The sequence below is a fragment of the Euprymna scolopes genome, chromosome 41, assembly GCF_053919585.1.
Source record: "Euprymna scolopes isolate OS-2025 chromosome 41, ASM5391958v1, whole genome shotgun sequence".
Classification (NCBI taxonomy): Eukaryota; Metazoa; Mollusca; class Cephalopoda; order Sepiida; family Sepiolidae; genus Euprymna; species Euprymna scolopes.
The window spans coordinates 1729878-1757031 of NC_136522.1; the positions used below are offsets into that span (position 1 = coordinate 1729878).

General features: G+C 33.3%; 1 protein-coding gene across 1 annotated transcript in view; it reads left to right on the top strand.

Annotated features, from left to right (window-relative positions):
- The first annotated feature begins 1304 nt into the window (after positions 1 to 1304).
- Positions 1305 to 27154, top strand: part of LOC145266296 (uncharacterized) — a 78026-nt gene continuing 52176 nt past the window's right edge. The window contains exons 1-2 of the mRNA XM_080121845.1: positions 1305 to 1419; positions 17631 to 21989. Of these exons, the coding sequence (XP_079977971.1) occupies positions 1393 to 1419; positions 17631 to 21989 (4386 nt within the window). The 5' untranslated portion in view covers positions 1305 to 1392. The remainder of the gene's footprint in view (positions 1420 to 17630; positions 21990 to 27154) is intronic.

Consider the following 27154-nt stretch of genomic DNA (forward strand, 5'->3'; position numbering starts at 1 on the left):
TCTATGGGCGAATGTCGAGACTTCCAAAATAACTGTTTTATGTACGCTAATTTTTTTATGATCTAACTTAAAACACGGCACTACTTGTTTCTAAGTAAATAAACGCTTTAAAATAAAAATCGGGTTTGTATTACTGTACACATAGATTCGAAAAAGTTGTCAGAAAACAAATATATAACAAATAAATGTTATCAAAGGCAAGATAAGTTACTTTTTTACCAAACTGGATATAATTTTCGTGTTTTTATTCAATGTAACATATTTATTCAGCTCGAAAAACATACAGTGTTTACCGATGTATTGGAAAATTCAAAATGGCGGCCGGCTATCTCTTAAACACGGTAAGTTCGGGAAAAGGTGTTATAAATAATAAACTAGACACAATACTGTTAGAAATTCGCTCAATATATATTACCGTGACATAGGTTGACATATATTCGGTATTTTTTTAATAGTATTTTGTCTAGTTTATTATTTATAGCACCTTTTCTCGAACTTACCGTGTTTAAGAGATAGTCGGCCGCCATTTTGAATTGTCCAATACATTGGTAAACACTGTATGTTTTTCGAGCTGAATAAATATGTTACATTGAATAAAAACATAAAAAATATATCCAGTTTGGTAGAAAAGTAACTTATCTTGCGTTTGATAACTTTTATTTGTTATATATTTGTTTTCTGACAACTTTTTCGAATCTATGTGTACAGTAATACAAACCCTAAAAATCTTATCCAGGTACAAGAGTAAATTATCTTGCTTTTGGTAACATTTATTTGTTGCAGATTTGCACTTTTTTTTTTTTTTAGGCCCTTTTTCTTTTTATTGTCTATGCCCCCCCCCCCAAAAAAAACTAACTTTAAATATTTTTCGAAATATATTTGCGGCCCATGGATGATGATAAAATACTAATGTAATTTTTATCATATTATGTAGATTGTACTCCACAGCGCAATATTTAAGTCTCCTGATCTAAAACTACAAAACAATATATAATTATATGGCTTAAAAAAAAAAAAAAAAAAAAGACGCAATAGGTTCATTGGGTGGAAAAATTTGTAGGTAACAGATTTTTTTGAATGAAGCTAAGTTGAGTTTCCGATTTCTTAGCCACAGATACGTATTTCAGAAAACCAAATAGATTTAACAATTATTTACATTAAAATACATCATTTTAAAAGATGCATTAAAATCTGAACTATTTTATACTAGTTTGAATTTTTTAAATGATTGTTTATCTATAAAGAAACTGTTTTTTTGCTTTTATTTAAATTTTTTATCAACATAAAAATACCAATCGCGGGTGCTAGCTCTGCTTTGGAAAGCAAATTGAGTATTTTCAGTTTTCCACGTGTGTTTAGTCGTAAATTTAAAGGATCCTGGAAAAAAGCAATATGAAGCCAACACCCAGCACGCCGACGGTGAGTTTATTTGCAATATTTAACGTTTATTTTCGGCATGGATAGATTTATTTCGTAAAATATGCGTCCTTCTATATTTTTAAAAAATTTAGTGTAGTTTATACGATCGTCAAACTCAAAAGAGTAGCATTTCTTTCTACTTGGCGTAACATGAAATAAACCATGTGCGTTTTCATTTTTTTTAAAGATCCTTTTTGCAAACAAACATTTTTTTTAAATAATTCTAAACAAAAGGGATCTTGGCCATGTTTTACGATCCACAGAGATTCGAACAAGTGGTCCAAAAATCAAATATATAACAAATGTTACCAAGGGCAAGATAGGTTACTCTTTTATCTAGCTGAATAAAGTTTTAGAGTTTTTACTTCATGTAAAATATTTAATCGGCTCGAAAAATCATGTCGAGCGGTACACGAGCACAAAAAAAAGAAAAAAAGGCCGCGTAGCAAATACATTGCGGTCGTTTTTTTCCTTGTGCTCGTCGTTTGCCGCTCGACATTACTTGTTTTTCGAACCGAATAAACATTTTATTTGCACTTTAAGGAAACTAAAATATGAAGAACAAAAATGGAACAGAAGTTGTATTACACCGATTGAAAGAATGCCATTTTGGATAGCGAAATATCGACGTCATTTTATGAATAAAAACGAATAATGAAATTGACAATATTAGAAAACTTTTCTTTTTTTTTTTTTTTTTTTTTTTTTGCTAGTGCACTTATTGATTCGTGCGATTTTTAAAATAGTATTTTCAAGTTTAATTGGAGTTTTACGATGTCTGTTTTTATTAAATTGTTAGGTGAAGTAAGTACAGAATAAGTACACAAGTCACAACAGTACAACAACAACACCCTTCTGTCCTCATGTTAAGAATGGCTTTCAAAATAATGTAATTATTTCAGCACAGATCAATAAGTCCATGCTGAGTACTTTTTTTTTTTTTTCTTTTTAGTTTTAATTATGCGGGAATTTTTAAAAACATTTTTTAAACGTAATTTTATAAATAAAATGACAAACATCGAATTGTGTTACTTTAATATGGCTAACTTTATAAAAATTCTTTTACAATATTATTTTTTATAACAATTACTGAATTACTTAGTAATTAAATTCTTTTAACAATAATTTCAATTGTTAGATTCTATCCATATTTTATCTTAATAACTGGAGATCTAACTTTTTTTTTAATTTAAAATAAATAAAATACATTATTTTTATACTATTATTAAATTCTTTTACAATAATTTCAATTTTTAAATTCTATCTTAACTTAAAAAAATTAGAAAATTCTTTAACAATATTTTTTATACTATTAATTATTAAATACTTAGTTATTAAATTCGGGTTTGTATTACTGTACACACAGATTCGAAAAAGTTGTCAAAAAACAAATATATAACAAATAACTGTTATCAAAGGAAAGATAAGTTACTTTTCTACCAAACTGGATATAATTTTCGTGTTTTTATTCAATTTAACATGTTTATTCAGCTCGAAAAGCATACAGTGTTTACCGATGTATTGGAAAATTCAAGATGGCGGCCGATTCTCTCTTTAACACGGTAAGTTTGGAAAAAGGTGTAATAAATAAAAAACCGGTTAAAATACTGTTAGAAACTCGCTCAATATATGTTACCGTGACATAGGTTGACATATATTCGGCGGGTTTTTAATAGTATTTTGTATAGTTTTTTATTTATAACACCGTTTCCCAAACTTACGGTGTTAAAGAGAGTGTGAGACGCCATCTTGAATTTTGGAATACATCGGTAAACACTGTATGTTTTTCGAGCTGAATAAACATGTTACATTGAATAAAAACACGAAAAATATATCCAGTTTGGTAGAAAAGTAACTTATCTTGCCTTTGATAACATTTATTTGTTATATATTTGTTTTTTGACAACTTTTTCGAATCTGTGTACAGTAATACAAACCCCTTAAAGTGCAAGAGGGCCATTTCATCTCGAAAATAGTAATATTTCTAAAAATTGCTAAAATTCATCGACTAGCAAGTTATTATTTATAGTTAAAAAATGTATTTTAAAAAAAAAAAAAAAAAAAAACTTCTCTTGAGCGGATGGAACTATCCAATAGCGGCCCCCCACTTACCCCCCCCCTTATATGAAACTAAATTTGTCAGTTGCGATTTCGTATGCACGCTCGTGCGTAGTTTTTTTTTGGTTGCGTTCACACGCAAGAGAGCGCACGCGCACGCCGCACGCGCATACCAAGATGGCCCATTGGCCCACCCTCAGTATCAAAAGAAATTACATTACCTAATATCTGGAAAACTACTTGTTGACTATAGCAATAGAAATATTTATTTATTTTTTATTTATTTTTTTTTCGGACCTGAACGAGCCCCCCCCCCCCTTTCGGACCTAACCCCCCCCCCCTGCTGCCATAAAATTAATTTCTTTTCACGTTTTCTTATTTCTTCTGCGGATTATCGTCGATAAAACTTAACTTTTGGTAAATGTTACCTTACGCTACAACAGAACTTGTTTTTTTTTTTTTTTTTTTTTTTTTTTAGGGGTATTCGAGATCAGTCACTGACAACGAATCTGATAATCAAATCCATCGCAAATTTACCATTTGCATGGTATGAATCCATTTCACCACCATGGTATGAATCCATTTCACCACCTTACATGATGCGTGCGTGCGCACACGTGTAGTGAAGTGACTTATTACATCGCAGAGGAATCTGTAGCAGATATTTGAAATAACCATTACGTAGTTTTTAATGCTTTTTAATTGATCTAAAAAAAATTTCACGAGTTTACAAAAACATGTTTTCCGTTCTATTTTGTGAGGGGGGGGGGTATTCAATTATAGAACTTGTGTAGTTTTAACGGGTGCTTCTGCAGTTTAATCAACCGTTTTACATTTCACAAAAATTCTGTTTACATTTTTTTTCATGGTGCTGAATTCAAATATCAATGTCTTAATATGTGAAACTGCACCGTTTGTCCATTTTCCTTGGTATTCGGCATTCCCAGGAGCTCAAAAGGGGTAACAAATGCCCCAAAATTGCAGAAAATGACACTTTTTACCCCATAACTTTTGCCCCATCCATTAGATTTTTCTGGAACTTTGTGAAAATGTGAAGGCAATGTTGGCCCTTCACATTTTTCACATTCATCATTTCTTCACCATTTTTTTGTGTGGCGTCTTCTCACATGTAGCATCAGAGGGGGGACCATACACGCACGGCTCGTTCAATATTTTCATTTTTAATGTCTTGATTAAACTGTACAGGTACACTTTTTTTATCGAATCTTTTTAGTAAAACAAACCCATTTTTACGGGGCTTGTTCAGGTTTCCTTTTTTTTTTTTTTTTTTTTTTTTTTTTTTTTACTAAAAACATAAGTTGGTCTACTTGAATTTTCGTAATTTTTATTACTATTTTTGACATAACAATTAAGTACGTGATATTGTTTCTGCTTAATAAAACATTTTTTAAAAAATCGATCCATTGACTCTATCTCAACAAGTACCTGTATTTAAGTGAAACAAATTTGGGTAAATTTTTATGTGTTCCAGTGTCGTTTAACCCCTAAAAAAAATCTTTTTTTTGTGCCTTTTATGGACAATATGAAAAGAGAAAATTTGAAAAAAATAAATAACATTTTAGAGTGGGGATCACTTTCCTATATAAATTTAACGTGATCACCCACTTCTTGGCCACTTAGCGTTCAACAAAACAAGTCACCCTAGCATTATTTAAAATTTGTCAATCGGGGGGGGGGCAGGAGAGTGGACAAACATAATTTAGAGGGCAGGAGAGGATTATATTTGAAATATGAAATAACATAGTGTTGGGAGGGGTTTAAATTTAAAATATAAAATAACACAAATTTAATTTTCGTGATGAGAGGGGGGGAGTAGTTATTCATGAGACCATTGTATACTTTCACCTAACTTCTCTTTTCATATTATTTATAAAAGACCATTTAAGTAGATTTTCATTTTGCTGTATTTTTTTAGGGGGGAGGGATTAAATTGGAAACATAGACCAACATACAACCTACCTTTAAAAACTTCTTTAGGGGTTTTCGGGTGTGCTGAAAACGAATATTGCATTTAAAATTGGAGCCGGCTACTAGTTTTCACAGTATTACAAACATCCACATGTTTCATTTATAAATGTAACGTGCTGGCCATATTAGTTTTTAGGCTTGCAGAAACATGTGGGGACGATGGAATGAAATTACAAGATAATGTGGAGCTAATTATTTTTATCATCTCTCTCTCTCTCTCTCTCTCTCTCTCTCTATATATATATATATATATATATATATATATATATATATATATAGTGAAAATGTGTGTGTATGTCTGCAAAAGGCTTTTTTCGTCGGCTTTCTTGCTCAGCTTGCTCCTTAAAACTTTTTATATTGTGTCTAAATCGTAATATCTACAACTTAAGAATGGGGATCGCATGTGTATTTAATTTGCCCGACTTTTACCAGCTCGCTGTGTCTTCGAAAAGCGGAGGAAACAGTAACTGGCTTGCAGCGCAAAACTAGGTCAAACATCACGCCACTTCCTCGCACCTGTATATTTCACTTTATAAACCTTAAATTAACGCGCTTATCAATTCCTCTCCCCTCGTGGCCGAGATGGTTAGGTGTCTGGCTTTTTTTCCCTTTCGTTTTCACCTTTGCGTCAAGGCTTCGGGGTTCAATCCTACCTTCCTACTAAAACGTTTTTTTTTCTTTTACACCTCCAAACACCCAGCCAACGTTTTTGTTTTTTTTTTAACACACACACCTCCAAACACCCGGGCAAAAATAACCAAAATAAAGGAAAATAAAATAAAAACATAATTTTTTTTTTTTTTGTATGCGCAAGCATGGCAAAAATATGCACATGCTTGCGTGTACAAAAAAAAATTGGGGGGGGGGTATTTATAATAATAAGAAGAAGAAAAAAAAGATTAGCTCCACATTATCTTGTAATTTCATTCCATCGTCCCCCCCCCCACACACATGCGTTTCTGCTAGCCTAAAAACGAATATGGCCACCATGTTACATTTATATATGAAATATGGATAAATGTTTGTAATAGTGTGGAAACTAGTTGCTGGCCCCAATTTTAAATGCGATATTCGTTTTCAGCACACCCGAAAACCCCTAGAGAAGTTCTTAAAGGTAGGTTGTGTTTTGGTCTATGTTTCCAATTTAACCCCCCCCCCCCCTTAAAAGAAATGCAGCATCGCTTAACCCCTAAACAAAAGAAAACATTTAAATGGCCTTTATAAATATGAAGAGAGAAATTAGGTAAAAGTATACAATGGTTTCATAAATTAAAAAAAAATTAATTCTCCCCGTGTCATGGCTTTATGGTGTTCTTCTCGCCTTATCTTTAGGGGGCGATTAGTCTCACCATTGTATACTTTTATGCATTTGCATGAAATCTCAGTTTTTTGTTATGCTTGAATATTGTTGTGATGTCATATGAACTGCACATTTAAAAAACCTTTTTAAAAAGGCCCTTCATTTTTATTTTTCAAACTGTATTTTTAAAATAAGCAAACTAACAAAAAAAATTTTTTTTTTTTTTTTTTTCTTTGTTAGCTTATTTTAAAAAATACAATTTGAAAAAAAATCATTTCATTTTGTAGCTGACGGTTCTGCACTTTTTAAACACATGGGGATTTAGCAGTGTCAGAAAACACCATTAAAAATGCATGGTAAAAAATTGAATAATTCGACCTATCTTTCAAAGCCTATAACTACTTGAAAAGTAATTTAAACCCTAATTTTTTTTTTTCAATTAAAGGTAAAGGTCACAAAGACCAAATTAAAAAAAAAATGTTTAATAGCAAATTATGCAATATTTGTTTTTTTAAAATCAGTTTTCTTTTAAAAAAGATTTAAAGAAAATCAACGAATTTTAACTTATTTCGATAAAATATATGTATACATACATTCCAAAAAAATCACTTACCTATAAAAAATACTATTCAATGAGTACTTCCATTCTTCATTGTTAAGAATTTATCCATATTTATATTTTATATTCCATGTACTTTTTAAATAAAATACTTTTTTAAGCAAGGATTCCAAAAAACGCGACATCAGTTGAAATAAAGGGAGACAAATATCTGCTTTTCTTCTAGTTGATATCTTCGGTGGCTTTAAGCGCCATAATTAATGTCTCTTTCTATAGCATGCTGTAAACAAAAGTTAGTAAATGTGGGCCACTGTAGGTGAAAAATAATCCCATTTCACTTATCAGTTTTTGCCGATTAAAAGAAAAAAGTCGACCTTTTTTTTTTTTTTTTTAAATTTAATTTTATTTTTATTCTCTTAAAGAAATACATGTATTTTTGATTTAATATATTTTATTCTTTATGGAGTAAATTTTTTTTTTTTTTTAAATATCTAAAAATAACGTTTAATGAAATAGAAAAAATTGTCGTAATTCTACAAAATTTTCTGAACAATATAACAAGATTATAAGGTTTCACTTAAAAAAATTCAACGTGGTTTTTAAAAAAGATTTTAAATTAAATTTGCAAATAACTGTTCCTTTTTTTTTTTTTTTAATTAGAATATTTTATTTATTGATCTTTTATCTTCAATTTGTGATATAAATTTGAGGTGAGAAAATTATTTTCATTTTAATAGACATTTAAAAATGGGGGTAAGGCGGGCGTGAATTTTAAAAACAAACCCGCTTGTCTAGAATATTATATTCGGTTTATTGGAAAGAGCATAAAATTTCACATTGAATCTGAAAATATTTTAAAAATTGAACCAATAGAAAAATTTTGATAGATTTTCAAAGTTTAAAAATTGAAAAAAATTTAATTCTTAAAATTCAATTGATTTCATTATGTAAAAAAAGAAAAATGGCTGCATGAACGCGCGCAGGTAGGTGTATCAGAATTTTTGTAGGAATTTTTGACACCCCTAACACGAAACTGCGAATAAAATATAAAAATCTCGTAATTTCTCTGTTAAAAGTGGGTTATTTATTTTCTTTATGGATTATATTTCCAAAATAAACTATTAAAGTTGTTTTAAAAGTAATAGAAATTTTTTTTTTTTTTTTTAAAAACAGTAATGAAATTAATTGAATTTTATGAACTCAGTATTTTTCAATTTTTAAACTTTTAGTTCTTCTGTTCAAAATTCTGTGTAGATTTCTGAGTTCAACAAGATACACCTGAAGAGCGAAGGTTACATCGACCGACATATCTTGAAAATGACACTCAAAATGAAAACAGTAGTCCGAAGAATCCAAATAATACAAACCACCAATCTTTATATAAAAAAAAATCAGAACGCTTAACTCCAGGTGACATTCGATTAAGTGTCTGGGATATTTCCAAACTAATCCAGAGCCTAGGTACCAAGGCAACAAATTCAAACAATATTCTGATCATAGTATTCTCAACTTAAGGCAGCATTCACTCAAGATGGGTTGAACCAGCTCCACCCGTAACAGTGTCCCATGTGAACACAGACCATGCATGACGGCGGCCAATCCTGGAACCAGCAGCAAGCACTTTTAGATTTGTGAATCAAAGCTAGGTTTGACATCAGTTTTGATGGTGTGTAACCACATCTTGAACTAGCCTCCAAGTTATCTTCTTGTACTTGTAGCAACTATCATTCTGGTCGGATTGAGACGGCTTCCTCTTGAGCATGAACTGCATTTCTAACCACCACAGTCCAGTTTTATCGATCCTGAGCCAGATCGCAGTGACTAATCACTCCCGATTCCAGTACCAAAAATCAACTACTTGTGGACCCAATAATACTACCAGGTCGTCCTTAATTGTTGTTACCACCCAGGTCTTCAGTGTCTACTGACCTGCTTGTGCCAACTATATTCTGTGCAGATTGCAGAATTCACCTAAAGAAAGTCGGATGTTACCTTGACCGAAATGTAAAAATAACATTTGAGATAAAAATTATAGTCCAAATAATACTGGGCAGGGTGGGGGGTCTGTTGCTGGAACAACTGGTTTCCACTAATAACAGAAGCAGCCTTTGCTTGCAGTGCCTGATCAGCTAGTGTTCAGGACGTGGTGAATTTGTTGGAAAGAGTCGGTCTGACTGACATGGGGGTGAATGTGGCAATCATGACCGAATAATCAATCCTCATCTAAAAAAAACATTCAAAAAAATATGTTAGTTTCAATTTCTGCAAAACTGCTTGTGTTTACAATAGCACCTATATGTATGCTTGAAGTAAAGTCGAACACACATGATGAAGGAAATTTTTCCCGAAATATCATACAGTATCGAACTTCCATCTATGCTGACTCGAGTAAGAACACAATACAAGTATAAAATATGAAAAGAAAAAAAAAAAAAAAGTCTTGATAAAATGTGAATCTGCATAACTTGTTCAGCCGTTAAATCTGAATTTACCTTTGTTTATATCCGTTACACATCTGCATTGCCTTCTACGAATTAACTTTTGAAAATAAATTTTTGTGGACATGTAACATAAAAATAGAAAAAATGTGTTTTATTTTATTTAAATCTGAAACTTATACAATTGAATAACTAAATGTTTAAGTATTAACTTAATAACTAAGAGAATTTTAACAAATTTAATTTTTCATTTTTAATAGATTTTTATTTGTTCATTTTTAATAGATTTTTATTTGTACATTTTTAATAGATTTTTATTTGTACATTTATTTTTAATAGATTTTTATTTGTACATTTATTTTTAATAGATTTTTATTTGTACATTTATTTTTAATAGATTTTTATTTGTACATTTATATTTAATAGATTTTTATTTGTACATTTATATTTAATAGATTTTTATTTGTACATTTATTTTTAATAGATTTTTATTTGTACATTTATTTTTAATAGATTTTTATTTGTACATTTATTTTTAATAGATTTTTATTTGTACATTTATTTTTAATAGATTTTTATTTGTACATTTATTTTTAATAGATTTTTATTTGTACATTTATTTTTAATAGATTTTTATTTGTACATTTATTTTTAATAGATTTTTATTTGTACATTTATTTTTAATAGATTTTTATTTGTACATTTATTTTTAATAGATTTTTATTTGTACATTTATTTTTAATAGATTTTTATTTGTACATTTATTTTTAATAGATTTTTATTTGTACATTTATTTTTAATAGATTTTTATTTGTACATTTATTTTTAATAGATTTTTATTTGTACATTTATTTTTAATAGATTTTTATTTGTACATTTATTTTTAATAGATTTTTATTTGTACATTTATTTTTAATAGATTTTTATTTGTACATTTATTTTTAATAGATTTTTATTTGTACATTTATTTTTAATAGATTTTTATTTGTACATTTATTTTTAATAGATTTTTATTTGTACATTTATTTTTAATAGATTTTTATTTGTACATTTATTTTTAATAGATTTTTATTTGTACATTTATTTTTAATAGATTTTTATTTGTACATTTATTTTTAATAGATTTTATTTAAGTTTATATTTATGTCAAATTTATTTTTATTTCAAATTTATTTTGTCAAATTTTTATGTGAAAGGTATTCATTTTTTTATTCTATCCCATTTTTAATTTTTTTTTATTTTTCAATTTAATTTTTTCAATTTTAATTTAAAATTTTTAATTTTATTTTTGCTTTATTGTAATTTTTATTTTAATTTTTTTTTAAATTTTTAATCTATTTTTTAACAGATTTATTTCAATTAAAATTTTTATTCAAATTTGTTTTTATTTTTAATTTTTAATTTTATGCTTACTAGTAAATCTTTGGTATGTTCACCTTCCTTTCATGTGCAATTTATTAGCATTGGAATAATCACACCAACATGAACAAGAAACGTGCCCCCCTCCCCCTTCTTTTAATTTCAAATTGAACATTTTCTTATTCAATTAATGCATTAAATAACAATAAATTCTCCATTTCATCATAAACAATAACGCATTATATAAACTTTTAATTAAACAATTGACCCACCACACTACGGACCAATCTAAATTGACACTGGCGCCTCTTTACTGTATGCATTGCACTGAGATGTCGAAATTTCCAGGTTAATATCGGGGGGGGGGTGCATTTAAAACCACTGGGAGAGATGCACCGTCAGTCTTCATTAAGAAATGCATCTAGGAGAAGAGAAACTGATGTAAAACCTGGGGTCTACTGTCCGTCCGCAGGCAATCAATTGCACCAACCGAGATCAGCAGTCTTTCCAAAAAGTGTGGAGGATTCGACACAAAACCTTCACTAGAAATAAATCATCTGTGAGGATTTTGGGCAACTCGTGTGAACATATGTCGAAATCGATGAGAGAGTTCGTTTAATGTTTGATTTTAATTGTAATAAAAAGTTTAATTTTGTTGAATAAATTTTTCCATATTTAAAAAAAAAATTAAACTCTAAACGATTAAATTTTTCCATATTTAAAAAAAAAAATTAAACTCTAAACGATTAAATTTTTCCATATTTAAAAAAAAAAATTAAACTCTAAACGATTAAATTTTTCCATATTTAAAAAAAAAATTAAACTCTAAACGAATAAATTTTTCTAAAAACTTTGATAATTTTCTAATTTGCTCATGAATGGAGTATTGTTGTCCCATCTGAGCTGGTGTATCTATTATTAATCTATATCTTAGACAGGCTCCTAAAAATAATTTTAAAAGTCTCCACTCTAATAGGCCACCACTATTGACCAAGCTCCAATATCTCTCATCACTGCAATATTGCCCGTTTTACGAATAGTTTAATGAAATGCGCTCTGCCGAACTAATAGCATTTGTATGCCTTTCAGCATAAATACCCACAACAAATCCGACAAGTAGTTAAATCCTACCCTTTTACTGTTGAGATCCCTAGGATTGCTAGACTTTCGAATTCCCTCCCCGTTTCCTGCTTTCCTTACTGTACTAATCTGCAGAAGTTTAAATGTAATGTGAACAGACATCTTGCTGCTCGACTCCTCTCGGCCCCCTGTTAATTTCCCAACGTTTCGGCCGATGTAACCTTCGACCTTCAAATGTATCATGTAAAATGCAGGAATCTTTCTGTCAAACTCGGGACTTTGCACAAAATTTTGGACAAAAACCTTTTATTTAATCCACTCTCACTCTATCATGACTGGGTAGAAGTCCCAAGTAATTCACAATTTTATTTTGTGTTGCTTGCACTGAGGATTAACCTCCAGAAGAAAAATGCAACTTACAACTGAATTTGACCAAGTATTTTATTTACACTTGAGATGAAAATAGTAGTCCATAGAATCCAACTAATATGACTAATCAATCCTCATCTCAAAAATTCAGAAATATTTCTCTATGAAAAGGAAAAAGGTGCTTTTTTAATTTTTATTTGTTAAAGTTTTTTACTTTTGGATATTTTTTTTTTGGGTGGGGGGGGTTATGCAAGCCGACTTAAAACCCTATTTTAAGCCGACCAGTTTAAGATTCGCCTATTTTTATATGCATAATAGCATATCAACTTTTTGTATGCATAATAGCATATCGAATATTATTTTTGTGTGAACAAGGTTGTAGGGACAAGAACAGATCATTTCCGTTAGATTACAAAATTGATTTTGTATTTTGACCAGGCAAGAAAAAGTGCTTCAAATGACACCTGCCCATCAGATATGACAACAGTATTCCATCTAAATTTACTTGTACTTTTAGTTATCATCATGGATCAGTTGAGCCGATTTCTTCCGTTGAGACTGCATCTCAAATTGAGGCCAACCATGGCTGACGATTCGATACTGTTGTAACCAAGCACGAGCCATTTACAGTTCCCCTGACATGAGGCGACCCAAAATCACTCAGCATTTTGTTTCCGTCTTGATCCAGAAGCACTTCAGCTGTCCTTTGCAATGTTTCTTCCATCCTTACGGTGGGGCTGGGTCAATGGTTTCACAGATGAAATTGCCTAGTTGTCGGCGGCACCTCCTGAGGATAGATTGGGAGAGTGAGGATGTTTTGCAGCTTGTGTGCACCGCAGTGTTGTCGGAGGAATTGCTGCCAGCGAACTCTGGGGATGCAGCGCAGATACTGATGATCAAACACCTCAAGTTTCAGTTGGTCAGAGACTGTCCTTGGCCATGTTTCATAGCCGTAGAGGAAGATGGTGCGAACCAAAGCTTGGTAGATCCTGAGTACTCCATCTTAAGGACGGATTTGGCTCTTAAGAGGTGCCTTCAGCAAGTTTCCATACTCTTTTCTTATGGGCACTTTATTTGATAGTACACACAACAAACTCTAGTCTCCTTTGAAGTAATCTCCTCCGGCTGCAATGCACTTGTTGTACCATTCCAGCAACTTCTGGAAATTCTCTTTTGTGAGTGTGTCAATGACCCTCATTTTCTTGAGCTTAGAGAATAACCAAAAGTCACAGGATGCAAGGTCTGGGCTATAGGAAGAGTGAGGAACTGTCTTGATGCCCATCTGGGTCAAATAGTCTGATCTTCTAAGCCCCCTTGGGACAAACTTAACGCAAATCTTCCTTGCAAAAAAAATGTATGCACATTTCCCACACTTGAATCTCTTATGCCGCTCCAAAACTGATACTTGATTCATGCAAGATGGTCCAAAAGCAGTCTGAAGCATTCCATACGTTTCTGCGGCATTTTTTCCAAGTTTAAAACAAAATTTTATTGCATATTGTTCTTCTAAAGTGTCCTCGTGTCCAGATTGCATTTTTGAAATTCACCAGCCGTGACAATCAGGCTTTAGTAAGGTGTATTCCAATTCCTGCTGTAGCTGTTCATTTGAACCTGAAATCATAAAAATTAGTCAGTCATCTCATAAGATGTATAGAAATAACATACTGAATTTTCAAGAATTTACAATAATTTTAGATGCTTGTACAAAAAAATCTGCAAATTTATTGAAGGCACCTCATATGTAGGTTGAGGGTTGTATCAGGAGTCAAATACTTTCTGGAACAGTAGAATGATCCAACAGTTTTTCCAGCAACCTTAATAAATTGGATACATCTTCTATTTAAGTGTTTTTGTTTGTTTGTTTTTTTTACAGTGGAAATTTTTCATATTTTCACCTTAACTTTAAAACTAATATTTTCAGGTTTGTGATTGTTTTTTTTTTTTTTTCCAAAAGGAGAAAAATGATTTAACTCAAGTTTAAACATTTTTTTACAAATTTATTTTTTTTATTCAGTTTGAATAAAACATGGGGATATTTAAAAAAAAAAAAAAGTAAAAATAAAAAAAGCTCTTTCCCTCCATCACATTTTTTACTTGTCATCAATTATCACCATAAGTCTCTAAAAATTGAATATATATTTTAATTTGTGTGTGTGTGTGTTATCAATTTTTTTTTTTTTCTTGGGGATTTGAAAAATTGTGACCCAAAAATTCAAAGAACTTTGTTATATTTTTGTCAAAGATTCTAGTACCTAATTAGTTCGTTTTTCTCACCCGTTTCTTGGGCAAAAAAGCCAACAAATATAAAATAAACCTCTTCTGTTGGGGTTCCTAACATATTTTCTTCTTTCCATGTAACCACAAACCTTTTTTTAAAAATTGTAAAATTTCTTATTTACTTGCCTCCCCCACAAAGACAAAGTTAGGCACAAGGTCAGTTTTTTTAATATCGATAAAATCCAACTTCCAAAAGGGGGCAATCTAGATTGGAATAAAAAAACAAAAAGGGCTTCAGTCTAGAAGTACTTCTCTTTAACTGACCGAGGACAGAATAGTCAAAGTGTAACATAACAGATACTATACTTTGCTCATAAGGTAGTTCTCTACAAAAATGTCATTTTTCAGGCTTTAACCTTTTGCCGCCAGATTTTTTTTTTTTTTTTTTGTGCAATAAATTTTTTAATCATGAAATGCGACAGAAGTTAGTGCGCAACTGACACAAATATAAACAAACTCCACATTCACTTGTTAAACCATTCATAGACTGTAGTTTAAAGACCAGTTGGGCTGACAAGCCATAAAACTAAGAAATATTGTTTTTTTGAAAGGTGACTTAAGAGTACAATTTGGTGGTAAAGGGTTTAAAAAAAAAAAAAAAAAAATTGGATTTTTTGTAATTTTTTTTTTTTTTGTTTTCAATTTTTTTTTTTTTTTTTTTTTTTTTCCCCCCCCATAAAAGACAAAAACAAACCCAAAAAAATTAAGTTGTTGCATTAATTGCATTCCCCGCCGGTCAGGTTCAGCCAGTTTCTTTCCTGTTTTGCTCTACATCCCAAATCGTGGCGGTCTACGTGCGGAAATCTTGAGCAAGGTCATATGAGATGGTTAAACAATTTTGATTCCACCGTCGAAAGCTGACCACCTGCGAATATGAGAACTTGGCCAGATCCTTAGCTGTTCACCGATAGCACTTGTGCTACATTGATAGGGAGGATTATGTTGCAAATTAGCTCTCTCTCTTTCCGGGCAACCAGCTGCCTACGCCAATGAAATGTTATTACTGTAAATAATTCAATAAAACTTTTTCAAATTTGGGTTTATCTTAAGTAGGACAGTCTCTGGAGTGAATATGGTATTGTGGTGGCTATTTTTAGTGAAGTGTAGGATAGATATCGATAGTAATCGAGACCAACCCATTATCCCCACACCTTTGAATGGCCTTGTGCCTAATTTGTTCTATTGTATCTGTTTAATATTTTGTGCAGATAAATATTTCAATTCATGATTTAATGTGGCAAACAAAATCGTAAGAATTGGATAATATTATTACAGTATGGTTTGGTTATTAAATTAATAATTTTCATTCATGGCCTTTATTTTCACAATGTGCACTCGTTTTGGAAGGAATCTACCCACTCTCCAACTCCCCCGCCTCTTTCTTTTCACCCACACTTAGATTCCACTCCCATTTAGAGATTGACCTGCTTTTTTTTCAGTAAACTGAAAAACAGTGGGTAGTCTATTTGGAAAGGGTTGGGAGGACCTTACTGCCCAGTTTTTGTTGCTTCTTGTTTATTCCTCATTTCCTCAGCAATGAAATGTTATTACTGTAAATAATTCAATTAAACATTTTAACATTTGGGTTTGTTAAATAGGACAGCCTCTAAAGTGAATGTGGTATTGTGGCGACTAGATATTTCTAGTTAAGAGTAGGGTAGACATTTTTAAGTAATTGAAACCAAGGATGACCAACAACACTCGTTATCTCCGCACTTTTAATTGACCTTGTGCCTAATTTGTTCATTATGTATTTTTATGTTTTATGCAAATAAATATTTTGAAGACATTTTGAGGGAAATTTTAATATAGACACAAAACCGAAAAAAGTGGCCAAGAAACAAATAAATGTTACCAAAGGCAAGATCAATTACTCTGGATAAGATTTTAATGTTTTTTTTTTTTTTAAACTTATTTTAAAGTGTTTATTAAGTAGTGTTGTACTTAAGTTGAAAAGAACAATAAAGATGGTTGATATGAAGCTGTCACCTTTGGAGTCTTGAAAATTGCTGAAAACTTGAAAAGGGGAATTTATTTTACCCATCCTGGGACTGGTATTCTAATATTAGTCTACTTTATTTATATACGGCATAATCACATTGACACACAGGTTCCCGTTGGATCACCGAAGTAAGCAACGTTGAACCTGGTCAGTACTAAATGGGTGACCATTTGGGACTTCCAAGTGCTGTATGTGCTCTCTGCTTATCTCGGCATTATTTCCAGTCGTCCTGGACTTCTTGCCACTGGACTCGAGCAGTGCCAATCCAGGAGAGGTGTGGTTGGAGATTGCGCAACCCTTGCCTCACAATTACATGTACAGCTGCCCCTACAGGGGGTATCCTTTGTCTTTCAAGACTGAATGGAGGCATTGATACTTTATTAGCTTGTCTAAATTTTTTTTCTGTTTTTAACTGAGATTTTAGATTTATTTTTATCTCCCTTTTATGGAAGGGGGTTGTGGTGGGAGGGGGCATATGACTAGAAATGAAGGGTTAACTTTTTAACTTGAACTTTATATTTTTTAAGACATTTTCTTGAATCAAAATGATTTAATGGATTTTCTATCCAAATTTGAATAAGAATTCTAAACATAAGGTTAAGCATCAAATCTTTGATTAAGCATAAAAGTGGTGCACAACTGTTTTGTTCATGGGATTTATTTTACTCTTCCTGGGATGGCTATTCTGATGCTCGTCTACTTAATCTGATTTTTTTTTTTTTTGTTTTTTTTTGTTATTTTCAATGTTTTTACACTTTTTTGTTTTGATTTTAATTTAAGGAACGAGTAACCCGCAGTCGGAGATCTACCCCGCTGCACGAAGGTTTGCCTGCACATGATTCTCCACACCATCGAAATTTGCGGGGCCGATTGATAAAGAAAGAAATGGATACAGAAGAAAAGACCCCGGAAAAAGAACAGACACAGGATTCCGTGGAATCTGCCCCTAGGACGCCTGCAAGGAGCTCAAGGCGATCCTTAACGCTACCACCGTCTGGAGAAAAGAACCCTGTCGGCCGAAGAACCCGAAGTTTGTCAATCCAGCACACGATTGCTGAGGACGCTGAAATGGAATCGACTGCTGCGGAAGACCAGAATTCTGAGCAGTCGGACAATAAAAGTGTTGATGTCCAAGATCGGACAGCGAAACAGAAGAAATCTTCAGTAAAAGACGTGGACAGTGGAATTGATTCTACGTCCCGCACCAAATGTCGCTCGGATGCTTCCTCAGAAAATGAAGAGTCTGTAGATACTAAGCTTCCTGTTCTGAGGTCTTCCAGACGACTTCTCGGCAATAAAGAGAGTTCTTCTGAAGATCAGCCATTTACACGGATCACACGAAGAACGCGTCATTCGTCCTCTGTATCGTCAGAAGTATCAGAAATTAAAAGCCTTGAGAAAATTATCGAAATAGAGACGGAAGTCGCTGCCGAACAAAAACCAACTAAATCCAAAGAAATGGAATCTGTTGAATTGGCAACGGCTCAAAATGTAGAAACAAAAGAAAATTCTTCAGAAGTTTTTTTTGAGGAAGCAAAGAAATCACCAATATTTAAAAAATCAAGTGTTCTTGGAACCGTGCAAGAAACTGAAGAGAATTCTGATGTTCAAGCAAAAATTGCTGAGAGAAAATCTCCTAGAATGAAGAAAAAATCTCTAGATATAAGTGAAACCGTGTTGGAACCAAAAGCTGAAATGGATTCAGAAACTAAAGAAATTGCTGAGAAAAAATCTCCCAGGATTAAGAAATCTCAAGATACAAGTGAGAAACTTCCGGAACTCCGAACTGTAACAAATGATTCGGAAGAAAAGGTTTTAGATAATCTTGAGGCCGTCCCAGACAGTAACGAGACTTGTGATGTACGAGCAAGAATTGCTGAGAAAAAATCTCCCAAAACTAAAAAATCTCCAGATACAAGTGAGGTGGTTTCAGAAACCAAAGCTGAAACGCCCGAAGAAGAAACCGTTTTAGAAAGTAACGAGAATTGTGATGTTCGTGCGAAGATGGATCAGAAAAAATCTCCCAAAAGTAAGAAAAACTCTCCGGCTACAATTGAGGCAATTTCAGAAGCCAAAGCTGAAACTAATACAGTAACGGTTTTGGATGTTCTTGAAGTCAATTCTGAAACTAAAGAGAATTTTGATATCCGTGCGAGAATTGCTGAGAAAAAATCTCCCAAGAATAAGAAATCTCCAGAGACACTTGAAGAAACCAAAGCTGAAACTAATAAAGAAAATACAGTTTTGGATGTTCTTGAAGTTGTTCCAGAAACTAAACAAACTCTTGGTGATAAAAAATCTCCCCAAAACAGGAAAAAATCTGAGACAATTCCAGCAGCGGATGCTGAAATACAAAATGAAACGGTCTTGGATAAAACTACGGAATTAGAAATTCCAAATTCTTCCTCAGTGGTCCATTTACAAAAAGAAATGGAGTCGCAATCTGCAGAGATGTTGGAAAGTGTGATTCCGGATCTTTGTAAATTCCCAGACATCGGAGAACATGAAATTAAGAATTTTATATCAGTCTGCAGACATGAAATTGAAAAACAATCTGATGTCATGCTATTACCAAAGACTGTTGACGTATGGGCACCGGATGGGAAAGCGGTTAATGATGAAGACAAGGATGATATTATTCTTTTATTGGATGAGAGCAATGATAGCATCGACCTTCCGAAGAAGGTAACGACAAAAAGTCCGCAGAAGGATAAAATTATTGATTTTACCGTTGTTCCAAACACTTTTGGGGAACATTCTGTCTTTGATACGCCACAAAGTAGTCCAGAAGAAGCTGTCTCCTCGAAAACACCACAAAAAACCGATATGGTTTCCGAAACTCCAAAGACTGTTAAAGAAGACATTGGTTCTGCAAAAACTCTAAAATCCGCAAAGGAAATTCAAGGAGATTCTGATATGGACATGGTGGAACGTAGCACACCGAAGAAAGTTGAAGAAAGTTCACAGGTCAAGGATACAGTTTCCAGCTTAGAAACTCCAAAGACTCATGTTCAGGAATCAGATAAATGTCCGACATCCTCGAAGGAAGTTGTAGGATCATCTGATGGAAAAGATTCAAAACGTAAAAAAAGCAAAACCCCAAAGAAAGCAGTTGAAGAAAATTCCGAAATCGAGAAAGAACTGACCAACCCGCCAAAATTTGGACAGGACATTGGAGAAATTTTAAAGATGGAAACTAATCCGCCAAAATCTACAGACGATGGTTCAGATGTGGGAGAAATAAAACATAAATCTAAATCAGAAAATATTGAAAGTTCCGAGGTTCAGTGTTCGGTTTCCAAGTTAGACATTCCAGAGACTGTTGTAAAGGAATCCAAGAAAACCCCGAAGTCTGCAAAGATAGAAGTTAAAAATTCCGAAAAAGAGGAGGCAAAAGCGAAAACTCCAATCAAAAAAGTTGGAGAAAGTTCCATGATTGAGAGTACTGTTTCCGAGTTAGAAACTCCGAAGAGTGTAGGCAAGAACTCTGATATACCTTTGACAACTTTGAAAAAAGTTGAATCTGCTGAAGTAGAGGTTAAATTAAAAAAAAGAAAAACTCCAAAGAAAGTGGAAGAAAGCTCTGCAGTTGAAACAGAACAAACGAAAACTCCGAAGTTTGTAATTGATGTTGAAGAAACTTTAAAGACTGAGACACCAAAATCTGCAACAGAAAATTCCAAAAGTGCCGATATTAATGAGGTCAAAAGTAAGAAAAGGTCCAAATCTGCCAAGAAAAATGGTGAAAATTCTGAGGTTGACGAGACCAAAACACCAAAGGAGTATGTTGGAGAAACTCCGAAGCTTGCTAAATATTCGGATAAGCCTTCAACGATTTTGAAGGAAGTTGACCCTTCGGATGGGGAAGATATCAAATTAAAAAAAACAAAAACTCCGAAGAAGAAAGTGGAAGAACATTCTGTGACTGAAACTGAACAAACAAAATCTCCAGCATTTATATTTGATGTTGGAGAAATTTTAAGCGGCAAAACACCAAAATCAACGGAGGAAAATTCCAATGTTGATGAGGTTAAAAGTAAGAAAAAATCCAAATCGTCCAAGAAAAATGTTGAAAGTTCCGAGGTTGACTTGACCAAAACACCAAAGAAGTATATCGGAGAAAACTCTAAGGTTCCAGATAAAGTACCAATGTCTGGAGAATGTGCCATTGTTGAGACTAAGCCAGTTAAAACACCAAAGTCTGGGAAGAATGATACAGCAGAAAGTTCAGAAGTTCAAATGATAAAACCGACAAAGATGCTAAAATCTGCAAAGAAAAATGTTGAAAAAATTAATGCCGAAATCTTAAAATCCATAAAAGATGAAACTGAATTGAGTTCCACGGTCAAGTCAAAACAATTAACAAAAACGACGATGGATGCTGAAAAGATTACGGATGATACTCCTGAAAATGACGAGGGAGGAAATTTAGAGCCAAAAAGTAAAAAACGCAAAAAGAAATCTAAATCTAAAAAGAACTCTGATGAAAGTTCCGAGGTGGCGGAAATTGAGCTTGTGAAAACTCCTAAACCCGCAAAGGAAGAAATGGAAGAAAAATCCAAAATTGAAGAGATAAAACTCGGAAAGACTCCAAAATCTGCAAAGAAATATCTAAGAGAGAGTTCTGAGAATGAGCAGCCAGTGCTTGTCGAAAGTCTCGAATGTGTGGACGAAGCTGAAGAAGAATCCAAGAGCTCAAAGAAAAAACAGAAAAAGTCTGCAAAGAAAAGCAGAGAAGATTTTGAAACTGATGAAACGGCAACGTCGAAAATGACAAAACTTAAGAGAAAATTTGCAGAAAGTTTTGAGACGGATCCAAAATCCAAGGAATTTACAAAATCTTCAGTGGATGAGTCAAGAGAAAGTTCTGACGTCGAAGATAGCAAATATAAAAAAGCGTCTAAGGACTCTTTAGAAAGTCGGGAGATTAAAATAAAATCTGCCAAAACTTCCAAGTCAGCAAAGAAAAAAGTTTGTGAAAGTTCTGAACTAATGGAGGGTTTTGATCCGTGTACAGAAAAGTCGAATGCTGTTGTTATGGTTAATCTGAAGAAAAAAAAGACTCTGGAGAAGGTCAAGGATTCTTCGATCATCTCTAAAATTAAATCCTCAAAAGAAATCATTAACACAAACTTTGATGTAAGTTATTTTTAAAAGTGGGGGAGGGGATTTTATGGTTTGCGTTTCAACCAAGATTGTGGAGTTTGATGGTATTTAATTTGGAATTCGACTCTTAGAAAATATTCAATTCAGATGATTTTCATTTTAAATCTTCTGATATTCAAATCATCTTAGTTTTCAGAAATTCAAAAGTCAAATTCTTACTCATTCCCTCCCGAACCATCTGATTCTTGACCCCCCCTCCCCTGCCCAAACTGTCTGACTCTTGACTCCTTTCCTTCCCCCACCCTAAACCTTCTCTCTTAACTCCCTTCCCCCCAAAACTGTCTGACTTTTGACTCCCTTCTTCACCTTCCCCCCCCCCCCAACTGTCTGACTCTTGACTCCCTTTCCCCCAAACCGTTTGGATCTTGCCCCTCCACCCCCACACACACACCAAACCGTCTGACTCTGCAACCTTGGTTTCAACTCAAACAATTTCTTCTGTTTAAGTACTTTTTTTTTTTTTCTTTTTTTTTTTTTTTTTTTTTGCAATATCATCGGTAAAAATTCAACAATTTCGCATGTTATTAATCTTTTAGTCTGCAACATTTCAGGATGTCAAAAATAGAATTTAAAAAAAAAAAGAAAAAAAAGACCTTTTTTTTTTTTTAATTTGTAGGATTCATTTCATCAGCCCTAATCAAATATTGGGCGTTTCAATTTTTTCGAATTATTCCTTTAATTCAATTGAAATTGGCTCTTAGAAAATACCAGACCTCATAATTTTAATGTCCTAATTTCCATGTCTGGTAAAGTATTTAAGCCGAAGGATTCACACACTATCCTTATAATTGATGCCCTCAAATCATTTCATTTTATTAGTTGATGCACATTATAGATCTGATTGAAATGATTATATCCTCATTCCCAGGTTTAATAAAGTAGTTAAACCTAGAGACAAGTTCAGCATGAATGATTCGGCACGTTTTGTAATCCAGACAAAATTAAGAGAGGGAACAAGATTATTTCACTGCATCCAAGCTAGTTTACTGAGTGGCCACCCAATGATCTATGTGTAATGCACCAGGGATTTTCTTTTGTTTGTACTGCACCTGTTGGTGGTAGTCTCCCTTCATTTTGAGATTAAATATTATTTTGCCTAAAGTTAACTGTAGTTATGATTTCACAGGTAAATTCAAGCCACATTCATGGTGTTATATTTATAAACTAGCAGGGTTATCCGACATTACCCAGGGCCATGAAAAAGGAGGCCATTTTAGGATAAGGGTTAATGAGTGTATAACACGATCAGCCAGTCACGGGTTTGTGACTGGCTTCACGTGTTACACTAATTGTCTTAGAAGTGGTCTCGTGAAGATGGCCAGTCATTAGGGTCTGTGTAACAAGAAGAAAATCATACCTGAGATGTTGGATGTGGGTGTGGCTTCTTTATTTTCTCGAGATGACCTCTTCACCCTGGTGGCATTCTGGTTGGAATTTTCTTTTTTCATCCTCCGGACCACTCTGTTGTTTGATGGAGGCATTCATGGCAGACTCAGTAAAACACAACAAGACACAATCATAATATTTATGAGAAATCTTAACTATGTTATTTCTATACGTAAATATATTACAATATTTTACAATACAGGGTGTTTCAAAAGTCTTGGGAACATAACGATTTTTAATAACTCAAAAACTATTAGGAGTTGAAAACTGAAATTGGTACCGTTGGAAAGGTTAAAGTTTCAAGTTTTGTGGAGAATCTTCAAAGTTGCTCAATATGAGCACCATTCGTCACACGGCAGACATCTAGTCGATAGTCCATTTCCTGCCAAACGCGTTCCAGCATCATAACGTCAATGGTTCCCACAACTGCCGTTACTCGAGCCTTTAGTTCGTCAATATCTCTTGGAAGGGGCGGCACATAGATTCGTTGCTTGACAAAGCCCCAAAGGAAAAAGTCACACGGGGTAAGATCTGGAGACCTAGGAGGCCAGGGCATGAGAACGTCATCACCTCGCCCAGATCTCCCAATTCATCTAGCAGGCAGCCTTGTGTTAAGAAACTGCCTTACTCTAAGACTCCAGTCATCAGATTCTGCTTCTTCCAATTGAGCCATTAACCAGTCTTCCAGCATGTTGAGATAGGATTCACCAGTGATAGTTGCCTCTTCAAAGAACGGTCCATAGACACCTTTCTTGGAAATTGCACAAAACACGTTCACTTTTAGTGAATCTCGCTCGTGCTCAAGAAGTTCATGAGGATTCTCAGTACCCCATATGCGAGTGTTATGCTTGTTAACTTTGCCATTCAGATGGAAGGATGACCTGTTCGCTTACTTGGGCACAAACACCCATCTTTCACAAATTTAGCATGCCATCTGACAATGGATTTCCTTTCAGGGGCTTCTTTTTTAAATTTCCTGCGAAATGCACGCTGAACACATGTCCACGATTCAGTCTTTGCAAATTGGAGGACGCAAAATGCCTTGTCTTGTTTAGAGAACGCCATTACTGCACCTGGAAAGATAAGACAAAAATCATTAGTATGACCAAAAACTTGATTAAGCAAGCTTTAAAATGGCACCAGTTTCATTTTTCTACCTGGAATAGTTCATGAGATATACGCATTTGTAATGTTCCCAGGACTTTTGAAACACCCTGTATTTTACAAAAAGGATGAAAAGCAATTAATACTTAAAAAATTATTAGACTGAGCTGCATAGATAATCCTAACTAGTGATGATGGAAAGTGGGTGCCCCCTCTCGTTCACGGAGAGACAGAAACGTGCGTGCTTACCCCATGTCATCCTGCCGATAAAGGGTCGATCAAGAAAGGGAATTCTGGGATTGCATTTCTTTGTATCTCTACTCTTCCGCATAGATAATCCTAACTAGTGATGATGGAAAGTGGGTGCCCCCTCTCGTTCACGGAGAGACAAAAACGTGCGTGCTTACCCCATGTCATCCTGCCGAAAAAGGGTCGATCTAGAAAGGGAATTCTGGGATTGCATTTCTTTGTATCTCTACTCTTATGGTCAAATCACGACCCAACCATGCTGTAGAGTGTGTTAGCAACCGTGACACTGAGATACAGTGTCACAAGTGTACGGTAGTCAATGGGACAATATCATAGTAATCATCAGTTGTGGTAAATTGGATTACTTAAGGGGACGGCTCATCAAGAACTTGTTTACGTTAGATTTGAAGACGACTAAATTGTAGTCAGCTGGAAAGCAAGCAAACGGAAGAAGAGTTTTACAGGCGTGCAGTTCTAAGAGAGAAGCTTTGTTCATGGAATCTACATTCAGGTTTAGGCACAGATAAAGAATGGGGAAAATTATTGATAGTGCATTCAGCTAGATGAGTATTTTTTGTGAAAGTTTTACAAAGGAGGGGAGGGGGGGCATAGATTGGAACACAGGCAAGCACTTGCCATGAAAATAACGATAAAGCAGAGACCAGCTCGCAACGTTTCTTCGGTGGGAAAAAGGTTGCAAGGAAGAGAAAAGGGCACCCCAACCCTAACCCTAACCCTAACCCCATACTAAGCTACGAAGTCTATTTTGAATTCTGTCAAGGCAGGATAAGGTGCTTCTAGCAGCTCCGGCCCAGATGTGGCCCCAGTACTCCATCCTAGGATGTACTCGGCTCTTATACAGGGAGATCTACTGGAGCGGTAGAATGATCAAACCATTTTTGAGATGAGGATACTGAAATCTGAATAATCTAAAGAATACATATGCCTGACTTGTTCACCAAGTTTCTGTTATAAATGTCCAACAATCTTGGCTTTATCACCTTTCAATGATAAGTATACCTGGATATGACGTATAAACTTGTCAATAACGCTGACACTCCATTTTTTGGCATTTCTTTGAGTTTAGCTGTGATGACCCTCCTCAGTTCTTGAATAATAATCATGGAGTTGAGAACCATTCTTGCAATAGAAAAATATTCCAAAATTGGATGATCAAAGAAATGTTTGAGATTTGCACTTTTTTTTTTTTTTTTTTTTAAAGCAAATATAAAAATAGAAATTTTATTCAGTATTTATTTGAACTTTTCCAACAAAATTATAATTTTTATATAAAAAAATGTTTATGAACTTTTTTTTATCAAACGTCAGGTGTTTTTTTTTTTTTTTTTTTGCTTTCTTTTAAAAGCAAACATAAAAATAGAACTTTTATAAAAAAAATATTTATGAACTTTTTTTTTTTTTTTTTTCAATAATTTTTATTTTTTATTTTTTTCATCAAACAAAAACTTCATAAATATATTAAAAAAAAAAATAAACAGTTCATAAATATTTTTTATAACAGTTATATTTTTAATTTTGATGTGTAGAAAAAACATGTTCATAAACATTTTTATTATAAAGTTTATAATTTTCTTATAAAAGTATGAATAAAGCTTCTATTTTTTATATTTGCTTAACCCCCCCCAAAAAAAAAACAAAAAACAAACAAACTTATATATAGTGTTGGTCATCTGTACTTTAAAATTTGTTTGATGTCACTTCAGCCGAATGGCTTTTTAAACAAAGATGTGCAACTCTTAATGAAAGCCAATTATCCAGTTGTGAACATTTATTCTAAAATATGTTGGCCTTCAAGTCCAATATAAACAAGTTCTTGTTGAGTCTTCCTCTTAAATAATCCAAAGTTTACTCAGTCTACACCATTAACGATTATGACACTACCACCTTACATACATTAATCCTTATCCTTGAGTGGCCTTCGAGCCTTGATTAGTGGTGACTCCCTTGTAAAAACAAAAAATAACTGGCAGCATCAATCCCGTTAGAGAAACTTTGAATTGTAAAGAATCTGCGCATAATATTATTGTTGAATAGAACCTTTATCCATTAACGTTAATTGTTCAGTTGTTTTTGTTGAGTGCACATTCATAAATAAAAAAAAATAAAAAAAATGATGGGGGGGGAATCACAAATTATTTTTGTTGGAATCCTATCAGATGAGTAATTTGTGTATTTATTTGTGGACTGTTATCCTCATTTTTATTGTTGTTTCAACACATTTCAGCCAACTCGTCCTTTGGCCTTCTTCAGGTTATAGGATAGGAATGTGGAGTCTTTTAACTGTATTCTCAGTAATTACTGCCTTCCGTAGTTGTCTCACCACATTTTTTGCCAACTAATCCTCTGGCCTGCTTTGGGTAGGATTGTAACCGCTATCT